Source organism: Nanorana parkeri, unplaced genomic scaffold, assembly GCF_000935625.1.
Source record: "Nanorana parkeri isolate BGI_ZX_2015 unplaced genomic scaffold, ASM93562v1 scaffold725, whole genome shotgun sequence".
In the NCBI taxonomy this organism is placed as follows: domain Eukaryota; kingdom Metazoa; phylum Chordata; class Amphibia; order Anura; family Dicroglossidae; genus Nanorana; species Nanorana parkeri.
In genome coordinates this window covers 313,903-340,283 of record NW_017306993.1, presented here as the reverse complement: position 1 = coordinate 340,283, position 26,381 = coordinate 313,903, and the positions used below count along the sequence as shown (strand labels likewise).

The 26,381-nt window shown below is 47.0% G+C and overlaps 1 protein-coding gene across 1 annotated transcript in view; it reads right to left on the bottom strand.

The window, feature by feature from the left end:
* The window catches only part of RASSF4 (Ras association domain family member 4), a 233,340-nt gene that overhangs the window by 99,026 nt on the left and 107,933 nt on the right, over nucleotides 1–26,381 (bottom strand). The window contains exon 2 of the mRNA XM_018564102.1: nucleotides 16,328–16,404. Coding sequence (XP_018419604.1) covers nucleotides 16,328–16,386 — 59 coding nt within the window. The 5' untranslated portion in view covers nucleotides 16,387–16,404. The remainder of the gene's footprint in view (nucleotides 1–16,327; nucleotides 16,405–26,381) is intronic.

The following is a 26,381-nucleotide window of genomic DNA, read 5'->3' as shown; positions in this document are numbered from 1 at the left end:
ATACGCCCCTTCCTCACCAATGACACCGCAAAACTACTCATACACTCACTTGTTATCTCTTGTCTTGACTATTGGAACTCCCTCCTCATTGGCACAGGATATCCCCCCTTCAGTCTATCATGAATGCAGCTGCCAGACTCATCCACCTGACCAACCGCTCAGTGTCTGCAACCCCCCTCTGCCAATCCCTGCACTGGCTTCCACTCGCCCAGAGGATAAAATTCAAAATATTAACAGTCACTTATAAAGCCATCCACAACTCTGCCCCCGGATATATCTCAGACCTTGTCTCAAAATATCACCCTAACCGTCCACTCCGCTCTTCCCTAGACCTCCTGCTTTCCAGCTCCCTAGTCAACTCCTCCCATACTCGCCTCCAGGACTTCTCTAGAGTCTCTCCCATCCTCTGGAACTCTTTACCCCAACCTGTCCGTCTATCTCCCACCCTGACTGTCTTTAGGCGTTCCCTGAAGACTCTTCTCTTCAGGGAAGCCTATCCCACCTCAACCTAACCACTGAACCATCACATTCTCAAACAATTCATCCCCACACAGCTACCTCCTCATGTATCATTTCCCCCTCCTCTCTCAGATTGTAAGCCCTCAGGGGCAGGGCCCTCCTTACCATCCTGTCTTGAATTGTATTGTAATGTCTTCCTTACATTGTAAAGCGCTGCACAAACTGTTGGCGCTATATAAATACTATGTAATAATAATAATAATAGTGCTGGCATGACAATGTTACCCTGCCATTACTACCATCACTAATGGCAGCTCCCCAGCCCTGCTGAAATGTAAACACAGCAGCAGGGATCCCGGACCATGGACCACATGCCAAGCTAGTGGCGATCTGTCATTTAAAGACCATATTGATACACTAATCTGTTGAGAAACAGAAGCCAGCGGGGATCTGTCATTTAGCAATAGTAGTGCTACACCTGCTAAATGACAGATCCTTGGCTGCCATTTGTAAAAGCAAAATGTCCCTTTTTAAAGTACATAAAGTACATTCTACTGCATCTGCTACTTCAATGCAGTTTTAAGGCTTCACCAAAGCATCTTATTCAAGGGATTTGTATTTTTTTTTATGTTGCCCCATAAGCTGTACTAAAAGACTCTCTCCACTGAGTGGTATTTTTGCACAATGTTTTTTGCATTGGTAAATGTGCCCCACGGCAGTGCCCAGCAACCTATTACCTTTTTTATACTAAAGAAAAGCTTGCAAATTGCCACTGAATAAGGCTGGTAAAAAAAGATTTGGCTCACACAGACTTTAATGAGGTTCAGCGCTATGTTTGAGTTTAGCAGACATTTTGTTGGGTTCACCGAACCGCGCAAATTGAACTTTGCACAGTGCCCTCCTCCCTAAAAAGCTTTATAAGTCCCCCCAAAAATTATGAATGTATTACTTCAGTGTTACAAGTTACAAAACTTTGTGAATCAGACGGCCCATAGCTGAAATGTATATATTTCTCCCATAAGGGGTTCATAAAGGGGTAAACAGGTGTGAGATGTGGTATGATTAAAACCTCATAGGCAAAAAGGTAAAAACAGCTTAACCTTCAGGGGTAGATACATTCTTCTGTAAATGTTGTTATTGCAGATTTTCAAGTGACTTGTTCATCTCTAGTTCACATACAAGTTTGGGTCCTTACAAATTAAATCTTAAAGAAACATGTCTGAGTGAAATGTTTGGGCTGCCATTTCCTCTCCTGGAAATGTTAGTTCCCTGGTTGTCACGTTGATGCTTTGGCTTCCATAACTTCTGACTCATTGACCACGGTCATATATGGTGATGGCAAATTCTGACTTTTCTTTTAGGGCTCCTTCACACACAATGCAAGCAAAATTGTATATTGCGTATATACGAGCGTCTATGCCCGTATATACGAGCGTATGTGCGCGTATATACAAGCGTATGTGCATATATGCGTGAACTATTTGCATTCCCAGAATGCATCATTCCTAATGGAAATTTTATTGAACTGTAGGCGTATACACGCGCAAACTTGCATATGCGTGTAAAATACGCAGAAATACGCTGCCCGGACACATCTCGGTTCCATTCTGTTTTTGCGCATATATACGATACGCAAATATACGGCTCCATACGCGGCTATGTGTATGGAGCCATTTATTTGCATATGGTACAATACGCGAGCATATGCGTGGCAGTGTGAATGAGGCCTTACTTTAATTTGCTGCTTGGCATATTTGGAATCAGTGACTGAGAAGTACTGAAGGGAGACACTGTGCAATGAAGTAGAGCTGCAGCTAACGATTATTTTCAAAATCGATTAGTTAGCCCATTATTAAGTTCGATTAATCGGTTAATCGGATAAACTATAAAATAAAGCTTAAAAAATGGCTCCAGTGATAGGACTACTAGTTTGTATTAAGGTTGTAGTCCATCACAGGAGCAAGCTTGGACCAGTGGAAGTAAAAAAGAAAAAAAGATAGTGTGGTGTGCAATATAGTGAAATGGAAAGTGTAAAATTATACAGCAATGCATGCAGAATGGCAACGGCTATAGAGGACTACAAAACCCAGCAAAAGCACATTATACTGCACAATGCAGAATACTGCCAGCTATAGAGGAATACAACAAATCCCAGCAATAGTACATAATAGCTGGCAGCATTCTGCATTGCGCTGTATAATGTACTATTGCTGGGTTTTGTAGTCCTCTATAGCTGGTGGTATTTAGCATTGTACCACTTTATAATGTATTATTGCTGGGATTTGTTGTACTCCTCTATAGCTGGTGGTATTCTGCATTGCGCTGTATAATGTATTATTGCTGGGACTTGTAGTCCTCTATACAGCGCAATGCAGAATATCACCAGCTATAGAGGAGGACAACAAATCCCAGCAATACATTATACATACAGTGTATAATGTATTGCTGGGATTTGTATTCCTATGTATAATATACAGCACAATGTACCATCAGCTATAGAGGAATACAAATCCCAGCAATACATTATAGAGCACCATGTGTGGGAAAGTGCAGTCTTCCAGCAACGTGCTTCTGAGATCGGACCTGTCTATCAGCAGCTGCCATACCCCCACACCTGCTCCTCTTTACTACATCTCCCCGCGTCCCTGTGCCGATCGTGGATGTGGATGGGCAGGAAATGTGAGGCGGGGAGGAGGTGCGACGTGTGGAGCGTGGATGCGAGCGGGTCTGGCAGCGGCGAGCGTGAGGTGGGGAGGAGGTGCGGTGCACAGCGTGTGGAGCTGTGAACAGGGCCAACTGATCAGAAGCCGATTAATCGATTATTGAAAAAGTTGACAACTTTTTCAATAATCGATTATAATCGATTATGTCGATTAGTTGTTGCAGCCCTACAATGAAGATTTTTAGATGGAGGACCAGAATGGCAGTCATCATATGTTTTAAGACAGGTGTGCTTTAACAATGTCTTCTGTATGAAAGACAAGTGAAAGGATGATACCTGCATGGACAAAGTCAAATCACTATGAAAAACTACAATTTGAACCAGGGGGTGCTGCTAGACCTTAGTACCCAGGGCATGTGCCCTTGGTCTTCTACCGAGTGCCTGGGGTCTTCTACTGAATTTGCCAGGTCTTCTACTGGGTGCCCTAGGTCTTTTACTGATCACCCTGGGTCTCTTGAAATATGGAGATACATATAATGCATAATCCAGTCTTGGAACATTGTGTAAATGATCTATTTTATACCAAATCTATTATTATTTATTTTTTCTACGAAATGATAATACATTTATTTTAGTCATGTCATCCTAAGGTGACATTACAGTTTTTAGGTCAATTCATTTTTGTTTAGTTAAAAAAAATTATATTAGTCTAAGACTAGGATTTGATCCAAAGTGGTCATCATGGTATCCTACCAGCCCCTCAACATTGCCCAGAAGTTTCACTGGTCTATTAGTACCCTAGAAACATCCCTGATTTGAAATTTTCACAGCAAGCATTTTTATTTATATTTTACCAAAGATCAATGGTTGTCTCTTGTTTTGTGTGTATCTATTGTTATCTATTATGTACTAGTACAATAGGTTTTTTAAATTTAGGTTATCTGTGTAGAAACCAGTAAATCGGCGGCGTGGCCAGCAGCTGCATGTGATCGGACGTGTCCCGGAGAGCTCTCTCACCATTTATCCTGCAAATACCCTGCTGGGCTTACCCTGATTCCCGTGCGCATCTCCGGTGGACTGACTAAGTGCTGTGATGTCAAGAAGCGTCTCCAACACCTCCATCTGTCTTACTCCATGATCTATCCTGCGAGGCTCCGAGTGATCGCAGATGGAGAAACCCACTTCTTTGACAACCCCTCACAAGCTTCATCCTGGCTGGATAAATTCGACCGCCGTCGGGCCCCATCGGCCACCTGAAGGCCTGGTTACCCACAAGGAGTGGAGCTGTCCTTTTCTATCTGCCTCACAGTATGGTAACCCACTGTATCTAGCCGTGCGTGGGAGATGACCTCTCCACCTTTATGCTGTTGACTCGGTCGCGTTGGAAAGAGTCCCTATGCTGTTTTGGTTCTGTTATGGGATTCATACGATGTCACGGCCTGTTGCCATCTTCCCCCGAAGGTTTCCCTGCGTGGATGTTCCCGAAATGGGGTTTTGCTTTGTGCCTACGCTATTCTACATTACAACTCTGCTCCTGGACTTTTGTCTTTTTTTTTCCTTTCTTTTTTGTTGTTGCTCCATATGCCTTGGATGTTCTTTCGACGGGATCTGATGTGCCTAGCCATGCTCACTAGTGGCCTCTGTGGACTGGCCTGGGTATGCCCTCCTATTGTTAGTTTCTACCTGTTGCCAGATGTTCTGCATTGCCTATGTCTGATCACCTAGTGACACTTGTCTCCTGGAATGTGAGGGGGTTGGGGGATGCAGCGAAGCGGCGATCTGTCTTTGATTGTATTTTGCAGGTTAAACCCTCTGTGATTTGCCTGCAGGAGACGCACTTGACCAGGGACACCATGGGTACCCTGAGCAGACGCTTCTGTCAAAACACATATCATTCTTGCTACTCCTCTTATTCCAGAGGAGTCTCAATTCTAATTCATAAAAATTTGCCGTTCTCCTGCACGCAGATTAAGGTGGATGAAGCAGGTCGATATGTATTTCTTCACTGTCACATATTAGAGCTAACCTGTGTTATCGCCTCCATATATATCCCGCCGCCATTCTCCAATGCTGTGCTCAAGGACCTGGCTCGCTTCCTGGCGGATAAACTGCCGATTCCGGTCCTCGTGGTGGGTGACTTTAACGGTGTCTTGAACCCAAGTATCGATAGGTTCCCCCATAATGCGGCTAGGGATCAAGCGCCTGACACCCCTCTCAATCGGCTCTGCACGGAGATGGGGTTGATGGATTTGTGGCGACTAACCCACCCTGAGGATTTACAATATACTTGTCACTCCAAGTCCCATAACTCCCTCTCACGAATAGATCTAGCCATGGGCACGTCTGAAATGCTTATGTATGTTAATTTGGTAGAAATACACCCGAGATGTCTATCTGACCACTCCATGTTGTCCGTTCAGATACGTTTGGGCAGCCGCAGATCCTCACTCCCCTGGCGACTTCACCCGTTCTGGTTGACACTATTTAAGGAACACGCAGCATTGGAGAATTACGTTAGATTTTTCCTGTCGGTCAATATCCCCTCCTCCCCTGTCGGTGTGGTTTGGGACACCCTGAAAGCCTACCTTAGGGGATTGTTTATTAAAAATGTTAGCTCCATTAAATCTAACACCAGGCGGGAACTGTCTCAGGCTCGTCAGCTAGTGGCCGACAGTGAACGGGTTTATGTGCATGATCCCACACCTGAGGCCCAGGCTGGCTGGTTGAGAGCGCAGAGCTCCCTTGATGCCCTACTGAATAGACAGTCCCAAAACAAACTATTTTTCACCAAGCGGGTTTTTTGGGTGGAGGGTGATGCTGCGGGCAAACTGCTGGCCCAGATAGCCAGGGCTCAGCAACCCTCGAGCTATATCGGGGCCATATCTGACTCGGGGGTTACACACTCGAGTCAGGGCATGGTGTCGGATGTTTTCCTAGACTTCTATGCCTCATTGTACCAAACACGGGCGGGCTACTCTGACACCGAGCTTTTGACCTACTTGAGTGGTGTTTCCCTCCCATCCCTCTCACCGGCTGATGGCATAGACCTGGAGGCCCCTATCACTCTGGAGGAGCTGGAAATCGCTCTAACTAGCTTCCCTACCGGTAAGGCCCCTGGTCCAGATGGGCTGCCTATTGAGGTGTATAAGACCTACCCTACGACCCTGCTTCCTAACCTCCTAGAGGTCTACAATGACGCCTTTTCCACGGGTCATTTACCGGCTACGATGTATGAGGCCACCATAGTTGTGATACCCAAAAAGAATAAAAAAATCGCTGCTGCCTGAGGCGTATAGGCCTATTTCCCTCTTGAACACCGATATTAAAATCCTGGCTAAAGTGCTTGCAAATAGACTATCACAGAAAATTGCTTCGGTGGTTCATTCAGATCAGTCCGGCTTCATGCCCAACAAATGCACGGCCATTAATATCCGCAGAGTGTTCCTGAACATGCAGGTTCCCGTGGACAACTCGGGTGGCAGGGCTTTACTTGCTCTGGACATTGCGAAAGCGTTTGACAGTGTCGAATGGCGGTATTTGTGGGCAGTCCTGTCAGCCTTTGGCTTTGGTCCAAATTTCTGCAGATGGGTGCGCTTGCTATACTGCCGCCCCTCTGCGAGAGTTAAGATCAACGACTCCCTGTCTTCTGCCTTTGCCTTGCAGAGGGGCACCAGGCAGAGATGCCCGCTGTCGCCCTTGCTGTTTGCCCTAGCCATTGAACCTCTTGCTGCACTGGTCAGGCGCTCTGCGGATGTGATAGGCTTTAGGAGGGGTCTACAAGAGGAAAAAATTGTCCTCTATGCGGATGACACTCTGCTGTTTTTAGCGGACACGGAGGCATCTCTGTCCAATGTCATGTCTCTGTTGTCGGAATTTGCCAAGTACTCTGGTCTGGTTGTTAATTGGGACAACTCCAACCTCCTCCCTTTGGATGCACTACGTTCCCTCTGGTTGAAGCCTCCAAGATTGCGGTTGGATGTCCTTCAGCGGCCTAGAGCTGGCTCTCCCCAACCCGTGGGTCTTCTTCTTGGCTGCGCAACTACAACACTTTACAGCCTGGGCGGTTGAGGGCCATCGGTCCCAATCACTTCATATGCTACTATACCTGTTCCAAGGACTGAGCCCCTTACATTACCTGGACAGTGACCTCTACGTTAAGGCCCATTCAGCCCTTCCTACTGTGCGGTTGATGGGGCAGGTCTGGGATGCGGCCAAAACGGTGATGGGTATCTCTACCCCCACTGTATATACTCCGCTTTGGCGGAATGGTCGCCTCCCGGAGCTTCTCCCACTCCGGGGCACAGTGGACTGGTCTGCGAAGGGGGTGATAGCAGTGTCCCAGCTATACAGGGAGGGTACATTGTGCGACTTTCGGCACTTAATGGATACGCATGGCCTCCCTGATAGATGGCACTTCCAGTTCCTCCAGATGGTACACGCTCTAAGATCCCAGTTTCCAGGGGGTCCTCCAGTGATCTTGCCCACCCCGATACTTGATACGATACTATTAGCCACTGGCACCAAAGGGATTATCTCCTTCCTGTATGCTCACTTGCAACTTAAGTCGCACACTCTTATCCCTCTGCGGTGCAGGGAGGGTTGGGAGGGTGACGTGGGACCCATGTCAGATGACACTTGGGAGGATGTCCTGCAGGGGGTCACACAGGTCTCACTATCTCCTACACACAGGCTGACTCAACTGTTCATTGTTCACAGAACATATCGCACCCCTGAATTTCTGTTCCGCATAGGACTAAGGGCTGACTCCAGTTGTCCCAAATGCGGCTTCAGACGTGGCTCCTTAATACACCTACTATGGAGATGTCCAAAACTGGTCCGGTATTGGGATAAGGTCATAAACACTCTCAATCATGTGTTTACATCCTCTCTCTCAACACACCATTGGTGTGCATACTTGGCATTATTGAAGATACGGACCTCACTAACCACACAGTCCTGGCCCTTAAACATGCACTATTCACGGCAACCAGGCTAGCAGTCCATAAATGGATATCCTCTTCCCCACCTACACTAAAAATGTGGCATGCGGAACTGGATAGGGTCATTGCCTATGAGCGCATCACCTTTCAACAACGGGGCACCCTGATACGATTTCACTCCCTGTGGGATAACTGGTTGACATATCGGGGGCAGGACATATCTGCGTAGATGGAGTCCATGTGTCTTTTCTAGCGGCCCTTGATGTATGCACCCCATTACCTTGCCACACCCGTAAGACCATTGTGTATAAGTGGGTGGGACGAATATATGGGTATGTTCTGATGTTCCAGTAGTGGGTTCACGAGGCTTTCACAATACTTAATGTTTACTGTGTTCTTTAATTGGCGGGTAACATGTTCTTGTCGAAATATGTTTTGTATTGTATGTATGGATATGGATGCTTCCTTTCCTCTTTTTTTCTTGTTGTTTTTGTTTCTGTCTATGCCTTATGTTTTCCTACTGTGCAAAAATTTAATAAAAACTATTTGATTTAAAAAGAAACCAGTAAATCTGTATGTTTGTGATAATGTGGGTTCAAAATGCAGTCTGAATCTAAGCCATTTTCCATCTTTGGCCATTTTTGTTCTAATCGTCCAATACATATTACTACTAAAAGGTAAGCGACTCCTGGACCTGCTTTTAGTTAAATTTAAGAATTAACATTTCAAACAATTATTTCTCAAATAATTATTTTACATTTAAAGCTAAACTCCAGGTATACATATTTATGTATTCTTACAGTGGTTCAGCTTGGCCCAAAGCAAGTATATATATTTTATTTCTGGTAGGGCCATGGGGATCCTATAAAACACTGTAGTAGCCAGAGCTACAAAGGTGCTTACCAGCACTCTTCTGGGTCCTGTATGGCACTATGCTGAGCAGCTTCCCCTTGGCTCTAAAAACACAGCGGATTGCTCACCCGACATATCAGGCATTCAGAGAACACCTACAGGGCTATTCACAAAAGGGTGAAGAGTTTGGAGAAGGCAGGAGAAGTGAACAATCTAGGACAACATAGCTGACCTGGAAAATTAGCTGAATTGGAGAATTTTTCCAAATCAGCAATTTTGGCCTAGATTGTTCACATCTCCTGCCTTCTCCAAACGCTTCACCCTTTTGTGAATAACCCTGCTAGTATTTTTATCAATGAATACAATGCTTTCTCCGATTATACGAGGGACAGAGATTTCACAAAGAGAGCCCAGGGTCTTCTAAATGAAAACTAATATTGTAATGAAAAACATTTTTGTTCTTGGCTTTAGGTATACTTTAACCTCCCTGGCGGTATGATTTTTTCTTTTTTTTCCTGTCATTTTTCGTTCTATTTTTTTTTTGAATTTTTTTCGTTTTTGTCAGTTGTTTTTTTAAAATATCCCGCCGGTTCCTCCCCCTCTGTGACGTGTACGCTCGCAAGGGGGGGCGGAACCCAGAAGACGGATGCCAGCATTGGCCGGAGAACACAGCGCGGCTTGAGGGACAAGGTAATTAAATGCAATGTGGCATTCCTGAGTGTAGCTCCGGGTTACCGCTTATGGTATGGAAAAGTAACCCCGAGCTACACTCGGGAATACCGCCAGGGAGGTTAAATGGCCCTAAAGCACACTTGTCAGCAACAAATTTGTAATTTATTGCCTCTTCTGCTCACAAATAGAATAGACCCCTAATTTTGAGCTTTAGCGTCTAGGTGTAACGGCCGCCGCCGCCAACAGCCAGCGAGGACGGAGGATGCGGCAGCCAGCCGCTCCTTCGTTGGGCCGATTGCGTTCCAAGGTGGAGCGCACGCTCGTCACTTCCAGGTTTCAGGACCGCGTGCGTTCCACCGTGGAACGCGGAAGTGCACCAATGCACCTCCTTCCCTTCAGAGCCCTATTTAAACGCCCAGGCGAGACAGCATGGCGTTCCAATATTGAGTCAGAACGCCTGCTGCCTCCTGGGACCCTCCAAGCCTCCAGATTGTGCCCTCCAGCCTTCTCAACCGAACCGGACACCACCAAGGACCCCCAGCTACTCCCATTTTGCCATAACCTTCAAAGCGCAAGTACTCTGAGTGCAGTTGCACACCTTATCATCAAGACTGTCTTTGAGTATAACCTGCAAAGCTTAAAGCAATACTGGGGACTGTTCATTGCTAATATTGTTTATAACCATCTAAGTCCTGCTAATCCATTGTCCATTGACTATATCCACTGCTCCTCAAAATAGCTTGCTTAAATTTAACCCTCGCCACTCCCCCTTATTTATCTAAATCTGAGGCTGTGATGCAAGGAACCCTAACTCTCTGTTAAAATTGAGAGTGAAACCAGGGTACCAGACCGGAGAAGCCTCCACAGCTGCGATCCACGTTACCTCTATCCATACAGGCGTGACAGAATATTGGAACCCCCTAAAAATGGATCCAGCGGAGCTTGCAGAGCATCTTGTTGGCCTTTCCCAACGGGTCGACACTCTCACTGCCTCCATGCATGAGCTTCGGGTGGAGAACGAGGCTCTCCGCATCCGTGCCGCACAGAACGTGGGGCCACCCCGGGAGCGTCCAGAGCCCAAGGTCTGCCCTCCGGAACCATTCTCCGGTGACAGGAAGGCCTAACGCCAGTTTGTTAGTTCCTGTCTCTTGATGTTTGAACTACGCCCACGCACCTACCACTCTGACAGGGTAAAAATACTCACCCTAATCTCATACCTAAAAGGTGAGCCCAGAGCATGGGCTGAGACTTACCTTGAAGAGGAGGGGGAGCTGTTGGGGTCCTTCAACTGTTTCCTGGAAGCCATGTTTCTGCTCTATGAGGATCCCTGCAAACAGCTGACTGCTGAGAACGCTATCCGAAACCTCAAGCAGGGTAGGAGACCGGCTGAGGACTACATCTCAGAGTTCAAGCGCTGGAGCAGGGAGACCCAATGGAACAACATCTCACTCCGGAATCAGTTCCGCCTAGGTCTATCCAACGCGATGAAAGACGATAAGATCTACGTACCTTCTCCATTGCAAATCCTGGTGATTAAACAACACCATGACTGCCCCTTAGTGGGTCACCCAGGAGGTGCAAAGACCCTAGATCTAGTGAAGAGAAACTACTGGTGGCCAGGGATGGCTAAAACCATAAACGAGTACGTTGCCACCTGCGAGACTTGCACTACAAGTAAACATTCCAGAAGACCGCCCTATGGCTTGCTTGCCTCCCTACCTATACCAAACAGACCATGGGAGGCCGTCTCTATGGAATTCATAGTCGACCTTCCTAGGTCAGAAGGTGCCAACACCATCATGGTCACAGTTGACATGTTGACAAAGATGGCTCACTTCACCCCTCTGAAAAAACTACCGACGGCAAAAGAGACCGCACACGCCTTCGTGGCCCATGTCCTCAAGCTCCATGGTGTGCCCTCTCGGATCATCTCGGATAGGGGGAGCCAGTTCGTTTTCAGGTTTTGGAAAACCCTCTGTGAGGCTTTGCACATAGACCATCGCATGTTCACTGCCTACCACCCCCAAATTAACGGGCAAACGGAACGCGTTAATCAGTCACTTAAGCAGTACCTCCGATGCTACTGCACCCATTTCCAGGACGACTGGTCCTCCTTACTGCCTCTCGCTGAATTCGCGTACAACAACGCATCCAGTGCTTCTACCCAAGTCTCTACGTTCTTTGCGAACTATGGATTCCACCCTAACACTTTGCCTGCTTCCTTCTTACCTAACAACGTTCCCGCGTTGGAAGACTACTTCTCGACTCTGAGTCAAACCACAGGCATTCTCTGTTCCAACCTGGAAGCAGCACAGGAAAAACAAAAACGTTGCTGCGACTCCCACAGGACTGCCCCTCCAGCGTACGTCGCGGGGGACATGGTGTGGCTTTCCACTCGAAACTTGCGACTGAAGATTCCCTCATGGAAGCTTGGCCGACAGAAGGTGATGAATCCTAACGCTGTTAGACTGATACTACCTCCGGACTGGAAGATACACCCTTCTTTCCATGTTTCACTCCTCAAACTCTTCAAGCCCAGCCCGTTCCCCGACAGGGGACCACTCCCTGCACCCCCAGTCGAAGTACAAGGGGAGGTCGAGTACGAGGTGGAGAAAATCCTCGATTCCAGGAAACGGGGTTCTGGTCTACAATACTTGATACGATGGCGGGGGTACGGACCTTTGGACGACTCCTGGGAGGACTCCTCGGACGTCCATGCACCCCGTCTGATTATAATTTTTCACCGTAGGTACCCTGACCGCCCTTCTCATGACAGGAGCCCCAGAGGTGCTCCCTTGAGGGGGGGGTTCTGTAACGGCCGCCGCTGTCAACAGCCAGCGAGGACGGAGGATGCGGCAGTCAGCCGCTCCTTCGTTGGGCCGATTGCATTCCAAGGTGGAGCGCACGCTCGTCACTTCTGGGTTTCGGGGCCGCGTGCGCTCCACCGTGGAACGCGGAAGTGCACCAATGCGTGCCTCGGCTCCTCCTTCCCTTCAGAGCCCTATTTAAATGCCCAGACGAGACAGCATGGCGTTCCAATATTGAGTCAGAACACCTGCTGTCTCCTGGGACCCTCCAAGCCTCCAGATTGTGCCCTCCAGCCTTCTCAACCGAACCGGACACCACCAAGGACCCCCAGCTACTCCCATTTTGCCATTACCTTCAAAGCGCAAGTACTCTGACTGCAGTTGCACACCTTATCAAGACTGTCTTTGAGTATAACCTGCAAAGCTTAAAGCAATACGGGGGGACTGTTCATTGCTAATATTGTTTATAACCATCTAAGTCCTGCTAATCCATTGTCCATTGACGATATCCACTGCTCCTCAAATAGCTTGCTTAAATTTAACCCTCACCACTCCCCCTTATTTATCTAAACCTGAGGCTGTGATGCAAGGAACCGAACTCTCTGTTAAAATTGAGAGTGAAACCAGGGTACCAGACCTGAGAAGCCTCCGCAGCTGCGATCCACGTTACCTCTATCCATACAGGCGTGACACTAGGACTATAAAAAATATATTAAAAAAGACATTTATTCATATCTATTTTTAGGAATGAGCAAAATGGAAAGTTTTCATTTCACATTCGCTGAATTCGCGTACAACAACGCATCCAGTGCTTCTACCCAAGTCTCTACGTTCTTTGCGAACTATGGATTCCACCCTAACACTTTGCCTGCTTCCTTCTTACCTAACAACGTTCCCGCGTTGGAAGACTACTTCTCGACTCTGAGTCAAACCACAGGCATTCTCTGTTCCAACCTGGAAGCAGCACAGGAAAAACAAAAACGTTGCTGCGACTCCCACAGGACTGCCCCTCCAGCGTACGTCGCGGGGGACATGGTGTGGCTTTCCACTCGAAACTTGCGACTGAAGATTCCCTCATGGAAGCTTGGCCGACAGAAGGTGATGAATCCTAACGCTGTTAGACTGATACTACCTCCGGACTGGAAGATACACCCTTCTTTCCATGTTTCACTCCTCAAACTCTTCAAGCCCAGCCCGTTCCCCGACAGGGGACCACTCCCTGCACCCCCAGTCGAAGTACAAGGGGAGGTCGAGTACGAGGTGGAGAAAATCCTCGATTCCAGGAAACGGGGTTCTGGTCTACAATACTTGATACGATGGCGGGGGTACGGACCTTTGGACGACTCCTGGGAGGACTCCTCGGACGTCCATGCACCCCGTCTGATTATAATTTTTCACCGTAGGTACCCTGACCGCCCTTCTCATGACAGGAGCCCCGGAGGTGCTCCCTTGAGGGGGGGGTTCTGTAACGGCCGCCGCTGTCAACAGCCAGCGAGGACGGAGGATGCGGCAGTCAGCCGCTCCTTCGTTGGGCCGATTGCATTCCAAGGTGGAGCGCACGCTCGTCACTTCTGGGTTTCGGGGCCGCGTGCGCTCCACCGTGGAACGCGGAAGTGCACCAATGCGTGCCTCGGCTCCTCCTTCCCTTCAGAGCCCTATTTAAATGCCCAGACGAGACAGCATGGCGTTCCAATATTGAGTCAGAACACCTGCTGTCTCCTGGGACCCTCCAAGCCTCCAGATTGTGCCCTCCAGCCTTCTCAACCGAACCGGACACCACCAAGGACCCCCAGCTACTCCCATTTTGCCATTACCTTCAAAGCGCAAGTACTCTGACTGCAGTTGCACACCTTATCAAGACTGTCTTTGAGTATAACCTGCAAAGCTTAAAGCAATACTGGGGACTGTTCATTGCTAATATTGTTTATAACCATCTAAGTCCTGCTAATCCATTGTCCATTGACGATATCCACTGCTCCTCAAATAGCTTGCTTAAATTTAACCCTCACCACTCCCCCTTATTTATCTAAACCTGAGGCTGTGATGCAAGGAACCTAACTCTCTGTTAAAATTGAGAGTGAAACCAGGGTACCAGACCTGAGAAGCCTCCGCAGCTGCGATCCACGTTACCTCTATCCATACAGGCGTGACACTAGGACTATAAAAAATATATTAAAAAAGACATTTATTCATATCTATTTTTAGGAATGAGCAAAATGGAAAGTTTTCATTTCACAAAAAAAATCTGCAAAAAATTAAGTTTCAACAAAATTTTGCATGTTTGCCAAAATTCATTCATGTAAATAAGGAAGGTGAAGTCAAGGTCGTTTTGGTGGTTTTTAATCACTTGCTGACCAGGTGTTTACACCCCTTCCTGGCCAGGCCATTTTTCAGTATTCAGCGCTGCAGTACTTTGACTGACATTTATTCTGTCATGCAACGCTGTACTGAAATGAATTTTATACCATTTTTTGGGGGACAGATAGAGCTTTCTTTTGGTGGTATTTAATCACCACTGGGATTTTTTTTTTTACTATATTAGGAAAAATTACTGATTTTTTATTTTTCACATTACGTTAATACATTATTAAACAATTTTTTTGGTAAAATATAACAGATGGGGTCACGTCGGGTAAATAGACACCAAACATGTCAAGCCTTAAAATTGCGCGCACCCGCAAAACCCCATATCTACCATATCAAAAATTTACCATAGGCGACGCTCATCAGTTTAGTGTTATCAGTGTTTAATGGCCCTAGAATTATTGCTCTCACTCTGACGTTCGCGGCGATATGTAACATGTGCGGTGTAATGGGTGCAATCATCATTTTCAGACCTATGCGCACCCGACGCATGTTTGCACGCATGTATGTATGGGTGGAGACTGTGTTTTTATTATTTTTTATGTGTGACTAATTTTTTTTTGCAACTTTTATTTTTTTTCCTATTTTTTGTTTTCATTTAACTTTATTGTTATCACAATAACAATAAGAAACCCCCTATGTGATAGCAAAGATATGTGACAGGTCCTCTTTATGGAGACATCATGGGTCTACAAGACCCCTAATGTCACCTGGAGACTACCAAAGAAGCTGATGAATGTACATCATTTCCGCATTCTGACACCGGAGAGGGGACCGGAGGGAGATCATGACACCGGACAGGGGACCGGATCGAGAGATCGTGTACGGATATCCCTCTGTGCAAAGCTCGGGACAAGCGGGAGGGGGGCCACACATACCGGCACGTTATACAAGCGATGCGCCGGACTTTATAGCCGGCGGATCACTTGTATGTAAACAGGCATCGCTGCCTGTTTTTTCTTTACAACGATCGGCCGGGAAAAAGGTGCAATGGGCTTTAAATGGCCCCTGAGAGTTACAGAAGCTCCTGTTCTTGGGACAAAAAACAGACCATGTTAGCCTCATTATTTTAGGTATTTTCAAGAAGCAAAAAAAACAACAACAAAAACAATGAATAATGAGCAAACTAATTAAAAAAGCCTGTACACAAACAATAAAATACAAAAACACAAAGAGGTTTATTTTTAAATGTTTAGAGCCATACAACATTCACACAAGATTTACATGAAACATTAAACATTAAATACACCCCCTTTCCCCTCAACCAAAACACATATCTTAACCCTAATTTATATCAAGCAGATTTTGCCTAGGCAGCTCAGTGAGCAAAAATTTAGAGATTCCAATTTTGCACATTTCAGACAGTGAAAATGGTAATTTCACAGCTGAAGCATTTTACCAAATTTACCATACTCATTATTTTTATACCCATTAGAGTTTTGGTCTAAATTGAAAGTGTTTTCATAGGCCCAGACCCATCATCATATCTAAAATCTGCACTACTGAGTGCAATGCATATTTATTTCTGTTAGAACTGTTAGAACGTTTTTTGCAGCATAATAAATTCCTACCGTAAAATATATTTAGTGCTGCTGATCCTCACATATGGGTTTGGTTCACCATCTCCCATCCTCAGTTGCTGATGTTCCTGTAACAGACATAAAGAACATCAGATACTACAGGCAGCAGACAAGCTAAGAAATAACTGTCAACAGTAAGGTGGTAGACTGACAATTAAATCTATGTCGAGTATAGCAAGAAAGGTAGCTTCAGTGTATTATCCACCACCTGAAAAATGGCAGAGAAAAGGATCCTTCTAAATACTAGATTAACAAATTATTCTAAACTAGGACTGTTCAGCCAATCTGGCTGGGTTCAGGTCACAAACAGTTCTACAAATCTTGCTGGAAGTCCAAAGTCTGAACTGTGTGGCAAACACCAATTAAATTTATAGGGAATAAAGTTTTTCAATTCGGCCCATTTGTAGGGCTAATAAGCAATCTATTGTCAAATAAAAAGGCATGGAAAGCTGAACAATGCCATAAGGGGCATGCACCAATGGCAAAAATAATAATTAAAAAAAACCCATATGTCACCCTAATAGTTCCAACACATACTAGCAGTTTGTCCACCTATTCGTAGAAAGGGAGCTGGGTTATCCAATCCTTCAAATTAATGACTCCGCTGACCAGGTAAAAGGCTGTGCGCTACATTATAGGCTGTTCCTTATTTCTGCTGGCAAACCGGCTTACTTTTTGGTGGAACTCATGGTAGCTGTAAACCTGAACCTCATCACTACTGCTCAGCTGAGCTGGGGGCTAAGAGTCACTTAGAGAATATGAAGTGTCAAAAGAAAGACTTCACATTTGTCATCCTCATCCACCAGCTTAGGTGAGCAGCACTGTGGGATGGTTAATACTGTGATTAGAAGCTCCTTCTTCAGTTTTCAAGTGCATTTTATGTGTCAACTGCAGATCTTGCTTTTGAAATTTGCAAGTAAATTACAGTTATGACAAGGAAATAGTGAGTGTCGGGGATGCTACCTTCTATCATAGTGGAACTTACCATTACATGCAGCTACAGTGAACAGTTGTTTGTCTATGATTACCTGAGAGACAAACTCTTGAATAGAAGATAGCTACTTGAATGCTCACTTAGTTATGACTGCTCATCTATTAGACAAATAAACACTTATTCAGAAGTGGCATATGACAATGCACACAAGACTGAATCACTATTAGACTGGCCTAGGTAAAATAAGTAAATCCTGTTAAAGGGGTTCATTATAGAATCAAATATAACATATTAGACAACATTGATATTTCACACCCGAATCCACATGATCATCATACAGTATTGCGAAATATGTTTCCAACCGTTGCAGTTTTCAATATTTGTGCCGCTTTTTTATATCGGAGGGAAAATATTGTATATTTACAGTGAGCACACCTGTTATTGTTTATTTACATTGCTGCCACCTTGTACCATATGTGGTAGTGTATGGCAATGCCACTGTTAAGGTAAGCTCAGAGTACCGGTCAGGGTTTACTGTTCTCCTCTGAGAATCCCAGCCAGGATTTCCAGAAGAACCGCTACTAATGGATCTCACAGGGTCCAGGCCAGTATGGCTAGTAATAGTAAAAGATTCCAGACCAGGACTTCCAGTGTACCCTGAGACTGGGCGTGTCGTCTCTGATTCAGAAGGCTATTTAAGCACTAGCTCTGCAAGGAGCTGGTGCTGTGTCTTTTTGCCAGCTTCCTGTTTGTCTAAGAGCTTGTACTTCTGCTGTTTTGTCGTTGCTGACCCAGACCGCCTGACCCTTCTTCGCTTGCTGCCTGCCCTGATCTTCTGCCTGGAGCCGACTTTGCTCTTGACTCCTGCGTTTATCCTCTGATTAATCGTTGCTGACCTGGGACCATCTGACCACCCTCTGCTAGCCGCCTGCCTTGAACTCTGCCTGGGTCTGACTACTGTCTCCTCATTGGAGCCCTCCTGTTCTCATCCATCCCTTGGCAGGGCAACCCTGGGGATCGCGACCTGGTACCAGCAAGCAGCCTAGCCCATCTCCACCATCAGGAGCTCTGGTGAACACCGGCTGGTACTTAGACTCCGCCCCTCAGGGAAGCGTGTCACCTGCCAGGGGTTGTCACCCTAACAGCCACGGTGTAATTTAGCAACACAGTCACCCATAACTCTCAGCCTGAGGGACTGAGATGTTCCAGAATGTGAATAGTTTTACAGGTAAGAAGCTGGCTTTTCAGTTTCTCCCAGGTTTTTGGGATTATAGCTGGGATCTGGAACTCTGAAGATTTCTAAAGGTGCCCATACACTGCTCGATTCTCGTACGATCAGTGTGAACGAAGACGTGCGACCGTTTCTACTGTAGAACGGTGTTAGGGAGGCAAATGCCGAACGGGCCGGTGTGCGCACGCGTACACTGCCCGTTCAGCATTGTGGTCATCGGAAGCCCGCCCCTCAGGGGGGCGGGCTTTGCGATGATCGAGAGTACGATCTGCCTGTCCAAATGGGCAGATCGTACGTTTTTTTAATCACTTTACAACCATCGCAAGACTAAGGTCTTGCGATGGTTGCACAGTGTATGGCCACTTTAAGACTTCTGGGTGGAATTAAATCTCTAGTCCTGGGGCCAGGTGTTGCCAATGACCAGACTAGGCTGATCATGTGGTTGAGAGCAGCCTTATTCGGACTCTGGACCACAGCGCAAGAGAGTAGTGGGTGTGCAGGAGGCACACGGCCACATGCAGACTTTGGTGCGTGCTGGAAGCACATGTAGAACAGCCAGGGGAGGCTGGGAGAGGTCGAGAGTGTAGGTGGCACCCAAGGGACCTGTTGGACAGACAGAGAGAGCAAGTGACCCATGAGGGGTATGCAGCTGCATCACATAGGTGTGAGAGGAGACGCTTGCGGCTGAGGAAAGCTACTGAGCAATACTAAGGAATGTATTTGTGGAGAAATAGTCCTGAGACTAAGACTGGGAATGTACTGGGCAACCTCATGTCGGTGAGACACAAAACATGTTGTTTATGATGAAAGTCAAGTGAACTGTTTTTTTTTGTTTAAATGCGGTCTTTTTTCATGTTAAAGACAACTTCAAGGAGTGGTTTCTTAGTGCTCGCCATTGTGCTAAATTCCCCAAGCATCACACATATACATATATACTGTATATCTTCATGCCTTTCCAGTGTTCACTGAATCTAATGAAGCCAATAGTCACAAATGAGGAACAAGTATTGATCTCCCTCTCTAAAGGAAGTAAGAGCTTGTCTGAAAAAACATTCTATATTACAATACAAGCACTAAAAAAAAAAAAAAAAAAAAAGACCTCGCTCTTTCCTTAAAAAGTCTAAAAAAAGGGCCAACTTTAGTTCCATTCAGACACTCAATCGTAAGTCTCAAACTCAGTGGGAGACTGTGGATCTCCAGCCACGTCAAGATCCTATTTGTTTACTCCAGAGGCAGTTCAAGAGAGGACCAAGCAACAAAAAATGAACAGAAAACAGCCTGTTACAAATATCCCAAGAAAAGAAAGAACAGAAAGCAAAAGATGTAAGAAACAAAGGAGACAGACTGGGAAGAGACAAGGTATAAACACCGCAAAAAAGATAAACAAACATATGGACTAAATGTAATTAACCCCTTCACGACATCTCAAGGCAGTTAGGACCACAGTTACCAAACAAACCATTGGTAACATAATACACCCCCATGGATTAAGATCCTGCAGCGCCCGCAGGGTCCCCCTCCTCAAGAAGGCACATGTAGAGGCACGTCTGAAGATTGCCAATGAACATCTGAATGATTCAGAGAAGGATTGGGAGAAAGTGCTGCGGTCAGATGACACCAAAATTGAGCTCTTTGGCATTAACACGACTCGCCGTGTTTGGAGGAAGAAAAATGCTGACTATGACCGTAAGAATACCATCCCTACAGTCAAGCATGGAGGTGGAAACATGATGCTTTGGGGCTGTTTGTCTGCTAAAGGTACAGGCCAACTTTGCCGCATTGAGGTGCTAATGGACGGGGCCATGTATTGTAAAATCTTGGATGAGAACCTCCTTCCCTCAGCCAGAACACTGAAGATGGGTTGTGGATGGGTATTTCAGCATGACAATGACCCAAAACATACCACCAAGGCAACAAAGCAGTGGCTCAAGCAGAAGCACATTAAGGTCATGGAGTGTCCTAGTCAGTCTCCCGACCTTAATCCTATAAAAAATGTATGGAGGGAGCTGAAACTTCGAGTTGCCAAGTGACAGCCAAGAAACCTGAAGAATTTAGAGAAGATCTGTAAAGAAGAGTGGACCAAAATCCCTCCTGAGATCTGTGCAAACCTGGTAATCGACTACAAGAAACGTCTTACCTCTGTGCTTGCCAAAAAGGGTTTCTCCACCAAGTACTAAGTCATGTTTTGCTTGGGGATCAAATACTTATTCTACTCACTGAACTGCAACTCAATTTATAACATTTGTATCATGTGTCTTTTCTGGATTTTTGGTTGATATTCTGTCTCTATCATTTAAAATACACCTATGATAAAAATTATACACCTTTAATTTTTTTTGAAAGTGGGAAAGCTTACAAAATCTGCAGGGGATCAAATAATGATTTCCCACACTGTATGCCAGCAATGTACACCGTGTGTACATGAGGCAGGCATATGCAGATCCTGGATATAAACACAAACACATACTTTTTTTCAGTTGTCCTCTCAGGCCCCACACAGCTTTTTTAAAATGGCCGCTGTTGTGTTATGTGTAGATTACAGGCTGTTGTGCACAGTGGAAACTACAATGTAGGGCATGGAAAAACTCCTTTTCCCCCAATGCTTTGCTTCCCTCGTGCATATGCCTTCATTAATATCAGGGCCGTCTTTAATATTAAGTGGACCCTGGGCAAGATTTTGCTGATGGGCCCCCACAACCCGCCCACCACTTCCTGACCCAGGCCCCCCGTATCCATCTACATCACCTTCCCCCGAAACTAAAAAATAAAAACAATATATGTATGTGTGTATAGCAGGGATCCCAACCTGAAAGAAGCAATTTCAGATAGGTGCCCTCTGCCCACCCCCCCAAGAGAGAGAGCACCCCCCTGAAATGATGGCAGATAGCAGAGGAAGCAATAGCTTCTTTGCTATCTGCAGGTTTTTGTTTTTTTTAGTATTCTGACAGCTGCTGCCGTCAAAAAAACTTCCTCCATGGTCGCCGGTGGGCCCCGTCTCCTCCTTTACTGGGCCCCGTCTCCTCCTCTACTGGGCCCTGCCTCCTCCTCCACTGCCGACGCTGGCTTCCTCCACCGCAGCTGCTGGCTGTTACTAACTCAGCAGCGGCTGTGAGGAGGAACGAGCTGCTGCACAGATCACTGACAAGTTGTCAGTGAACTGAACAGTGGCGCATTCCTCCTAACAGACGCCAGTGACAGCGTTCGATGCCATAACGACCCAGGCAGCCCGCACGGCATCAGGGGGACCCCTTTGTTCCTCGTCCTGGCCTCCTGGATCGCAATGGCGATAGTTCCACCACTGATTGGTACATTTGTTCTTTACTACTTGATAAATCATACAATACGATTTTTATTTAAATCTAATTGTATGATTTATCAGGTAGTACAGAACATGAATAAATTTGTAAAATCTGTATTGCAATGACACAGCATATTACTAAACACATGGACTGAATATACATTTCAGCACATGTTTAGTGATATGCCTGTAAATACAACACAGTCCAGAATCTTCCTCCCCAGTCCTGCTCCCAGACCCCAGCCTGTGTGCTAAAGACAGATGTAAAGTTAAATACAGATACATGTAAATAAAGATTTTAAAAAATGATGGTAACTGGGTTTTTTTCAGATTTACCTGTGCTGTCTGGTTGTACCCTCCCCCCTCCTTCTCCTCCGTGCCTGCCGGATCTCTGTGACAGGCTTTGGGGGAGGAGATCACAGCAGGAGACACACACACGGACGGACGGTCACTTCACAGGCTGGCTGCTAGTGAGAACGGATGTCCGTTCTGTCTCTCCACCGGCTCACACACACAGCTCGTTTTCTGTTTGCCGCTGGATGTGAAAGGGACAGCTGCTGTGGGCCCCTGTACGTTATGGGGCCCAGGGCAAATGCCCCATTTGCCCTGCGGTAAAGACGGCCCTGATTAATATTCATAGTGGTAACACCCCCTGGGCAGTGCAAAGTGACCTGGAGATTTTTATTTTTTTGGTGTGACTGCAGTTGGAGGAATGTGCTGAGAGATTGCTGGAGACCAAATATAACTTATTTCTTTAGCAATCGCTTACAACAATCCTCCAACTGTAGTCATAGGTAAAAAAAATAATAATCTTCAGGTTGCTCTGCACTGTCCCCTGAACAATCTGTATGTAATGTGATTCACACAGCGCTGCAAAACCGATATTAGATATCACTAGAAATGCCACTTTGAGAGTGAGGTGCCATATAGAAGTGTCAGACAGCGGGTGGAATGGAGACTGTGCGAGAGACTTCAGCACCACTGACAAATCCCAGTGAGGAAATTACAGCCTTCTCAGAGGTTTCAGTTTAAGACATGCCTTTAGAAACTGTCTCACGAAAGGGTTAAATGACCATCTGACGCTTGTGAGCGCGGAAAGCGCCGAAATGTGGACTCTGAGAGTGTTCCAGCTTAGGCCCATATCCAGCCCGGACTGGAGGAAACTGAGTACATGAGTAATGGAAGGTGAAGATGGATCAAAGCCATCCTTGGCTGCCATATGCAGGAACTTATGCCAAATCCATTTGCAGGTAGAGTTGGTAGACCCTTTCCTAGCCTGCAGTAAGGTGTTGATTACCGAATGGGATAGACCGAGGGTGTGTAGTTTGTCCCTCTCAATCTCCAGGCCGCCAACCTCAGACTGGATGGATGAGGATGGAGGAATTGGCCCTGACTCAGAAGATCCTCCCTCTGTGGAAGGAGGAATGGAGGCTCCATGCTGAGAAGTCGAAGCAGGGGGAACCAAGGCCTCCTCGGCCAATAAGGTATCACTGCTATGATCACCCCCTGGAAGCAGGATATCCTCTGAAGAAGTTTCCCTATGAGGGGTAGCGGGGGAAAGGCATACCCTGTGGCGAAGTCCCAGGGGGCCGTCAATGCGTCTGCTGCTAGGGCTCCTTTGCATCTGAAGCGAGTTACAAACCGCACGCATTTCGTGTTCACCGGAGATGCAAAAAGGTCGACTTGCGGAGGACCCCACTTCGCGATGATTTGAAGGAAGACTTCCGGATGAAGGGACCACTCGTGTGTCCCCACCAAGGAGCGACTGAGGTAGTCGGCGAGCGTATTTTGACGGCCCGGCAAGTACACTGCTTGGAGATTCCATAGATTCGCCTGTGCCCAGCACATGACAGGTTCCACTTCTAACATCATCGAGTGGCTGTGGGTACCTCCCTGCCTCTGAATTTATGCCACCGCCACCCTGTTGTCCAGCCACAGTTGGACGGACCTGCCCATTAGGTGAGGCGTGAATGCTCGTAGTGCCTGGAAGGCTGCCCTCATCTCTAACACATTGGATGTTTGGATGGCCGCCGAGACTCTCCAGCTGCCCTGAGCCACTAGATGTTCGTAGTGCGCCCCCCAACCTGAGTGGCTGGCATCTGAGGTGACCAGGATTGGCTGTGGAGGAGAAATCAGGTGGAACAAGAGCAGATTCTTCCGGTGAGTCCACCACCATAGAGATGATTTCATCCTGTGGGAGATTATGATCCTTTGAGATAGGTTGACCTTGTTCCTTTGGGTCAGGAATCCCAATTGAAAGCCTCTTAGCCGCCAGTGGGCCCACCTCACCATAGGAATGACGGAGAAGAGTGTTCCAATCAGACTGAGGCAATGTGAAGCTGGTGTCTGACAGGTGGATATCATGTGCAAAGCTTTTTGCCGGATACTCTCCACCTTCTCCTCTGGGAGGGAGACGGTATTCCTTGACGTGTCCAAGAGACCCCCTCAGAAAGATCATGGACTTCGCAGGGATAAGCTGGGATTTTTGGTTGTTCACCAGCCACCCGAACCGTTGGAGTGTGGAAAGGAGATTTCTTTGGTGCTCGACTAGCACCTCCCTGTCCTGGGCAAGAAGGATGATATCGTCCAGATAGTGATTTACCCTGAGGCCTTGTTTCCCGAAGAAGAGCAATGACAGGAAGGAGAACCTTGGTGAAGGTCCTGGGTGCTGTACAGATTCCGAAAGGGAGGCAGCAGAACTGAAAATGGAGGCCGAGGAAGGAGAATCGGAGATACTTCTGAAACCGGGGATGGATAGGGACGTGAAGATAGGCGTCCAGTCGCCTGGTCTGATAAGCGGAAGAATGGTTTGGAGAGATTCCATGCGAAATCGTGGGACAACGATATAACCGTTGAGCCGCTTTAAGTCAAGCACTGGTGTGAGATCCCCAGACTTTTTCTTGACCAAAAATAGGGAAGAATAAACTCCTGAGAATCTTTCTTCTTGAGGTACTGGAGTCATTGCGTGTTTGTCTAGCAACGTCTGAATGTAGTGAAGGAAAAGCGTAGCCTTTCTGGGAGAGTCTGGGACCTGTGTGGGAACATCGCAGGCACGTGAAGGGGTTCTGTGAAACGTCCAGCGATGCCCCTCTGATACGGTAGCCAGTACACAGTTGTCCTGAATAGCAGACCTCCATGCCTGGAAGAAGAGGCGCAGGCGTGCACCCACTGGAGGTAGTGGGGAGCCATAACTGTCAAAAAGACTTCTTTGCATCCTGTCCACCAGAAGGGTTCTTCTTAGGGAACTTGAAGAGTGAGGATTGGGTGCCCTTCCAGTTGCGCCGAAACTCACGGCCTGGTCTATATGACCTGGCCTCTCTTGATCTGTCAGTTGTACACTTCCTGTTAGAAAACTGTGCTGGGCGTTTAAACAGCTTCTTATTCTGAGGTAAGCGGCCCGACTTGCCGCCTGTCACCTTGGAGATTGCGGCGTCCAGCTTTCCACCAAAGAGGTTAGACCCATCATATGGTATTTTGCACCAGGTGGTCTTGGAGGAGTTTTCCGCTACCCAGGGCTTTAGCCAAAGTGCTCTTTTGGCGGTGACGGTGTGAAGCATAGCTCTGGCCGAGCTGCGAACTATGTCAATGGCTGCTTCTGCCATGAAGTCCCCCATCAGCCTTAACTCCTGAAGGGCCGAAATGATTTGTTCCGTGTCCACATTCGCCCTCAGGGCTCTTTCGATATTATTAATCCAGAATGCCATTGCTCTGGATATGGATGTAAGTGCAATAACCGGGCGACAGGTTCCCCCAGCGGCCGTGTAGGCCCTTTTCAGATCAAGGTCGATCTTCCGTTCCAAGGGATCCCGGAAAGAAACCGCAATCTAAGGATTGATTAGATTAGTGATGTCCTCCTCCTTAAGAGGGTACAACTTGGCTAGCCTGTTGTTCAGGTTTGGTTTCTTCTCCAACTTCCTCCATTCCTCATGGACGATGCCCTTTATTTCCTCCATAAAGGGAAAGGTGTTGGACACCTTCTGGCGGTGTGGGAAATATGTCCTTGCTGTGGATGTCTCTGCAACTGGGTCTTCCCAGCTTAATGTGTCCTTGACTGCTGTGACATAGGGATCAACCAGAGAAAAATCGAAAGCCGAGCGACCCCTCTCCTCTGCGTCATGTGCGTAATCCGACGCATCAGAATCTACAGAAAGATCCAAGGACTGAGTTGAGATAGTGGGTCCTGGAGGGGTCGGTCTGGCCATCTGCTTCATGCATTCTCTCACAGATCGCTCCACCATAGCCGCTATGTCACCAGGAGGCGAGACATGATCTTGTGTTGCTTCGCTCAGGCAATCTTGGCAAACCAGTTTGTCTGGAAGAGCCTGTTTGCCGCAGACCCAACATCTGTGTCGCGGGAACCCCCTGGTAGAACGGTGGGTATGAGCAGACCCATGAGTAGAGTGGGAGCGACTGCGTCCATGCGAACTGTGCCTCCTGGGCATAGGCGTCTCTACAGGGGGGCAAGGGGGGGCAATTGCCCCCCCTAGGTTATCCCTTGCCCCCCGTGTGCCCCCCGCTGATTCCCCTTTAAAACGGCCGCTGCCGTACAGCTTCACTGTAGGCAGCGGTCTCTTGCAAGCTG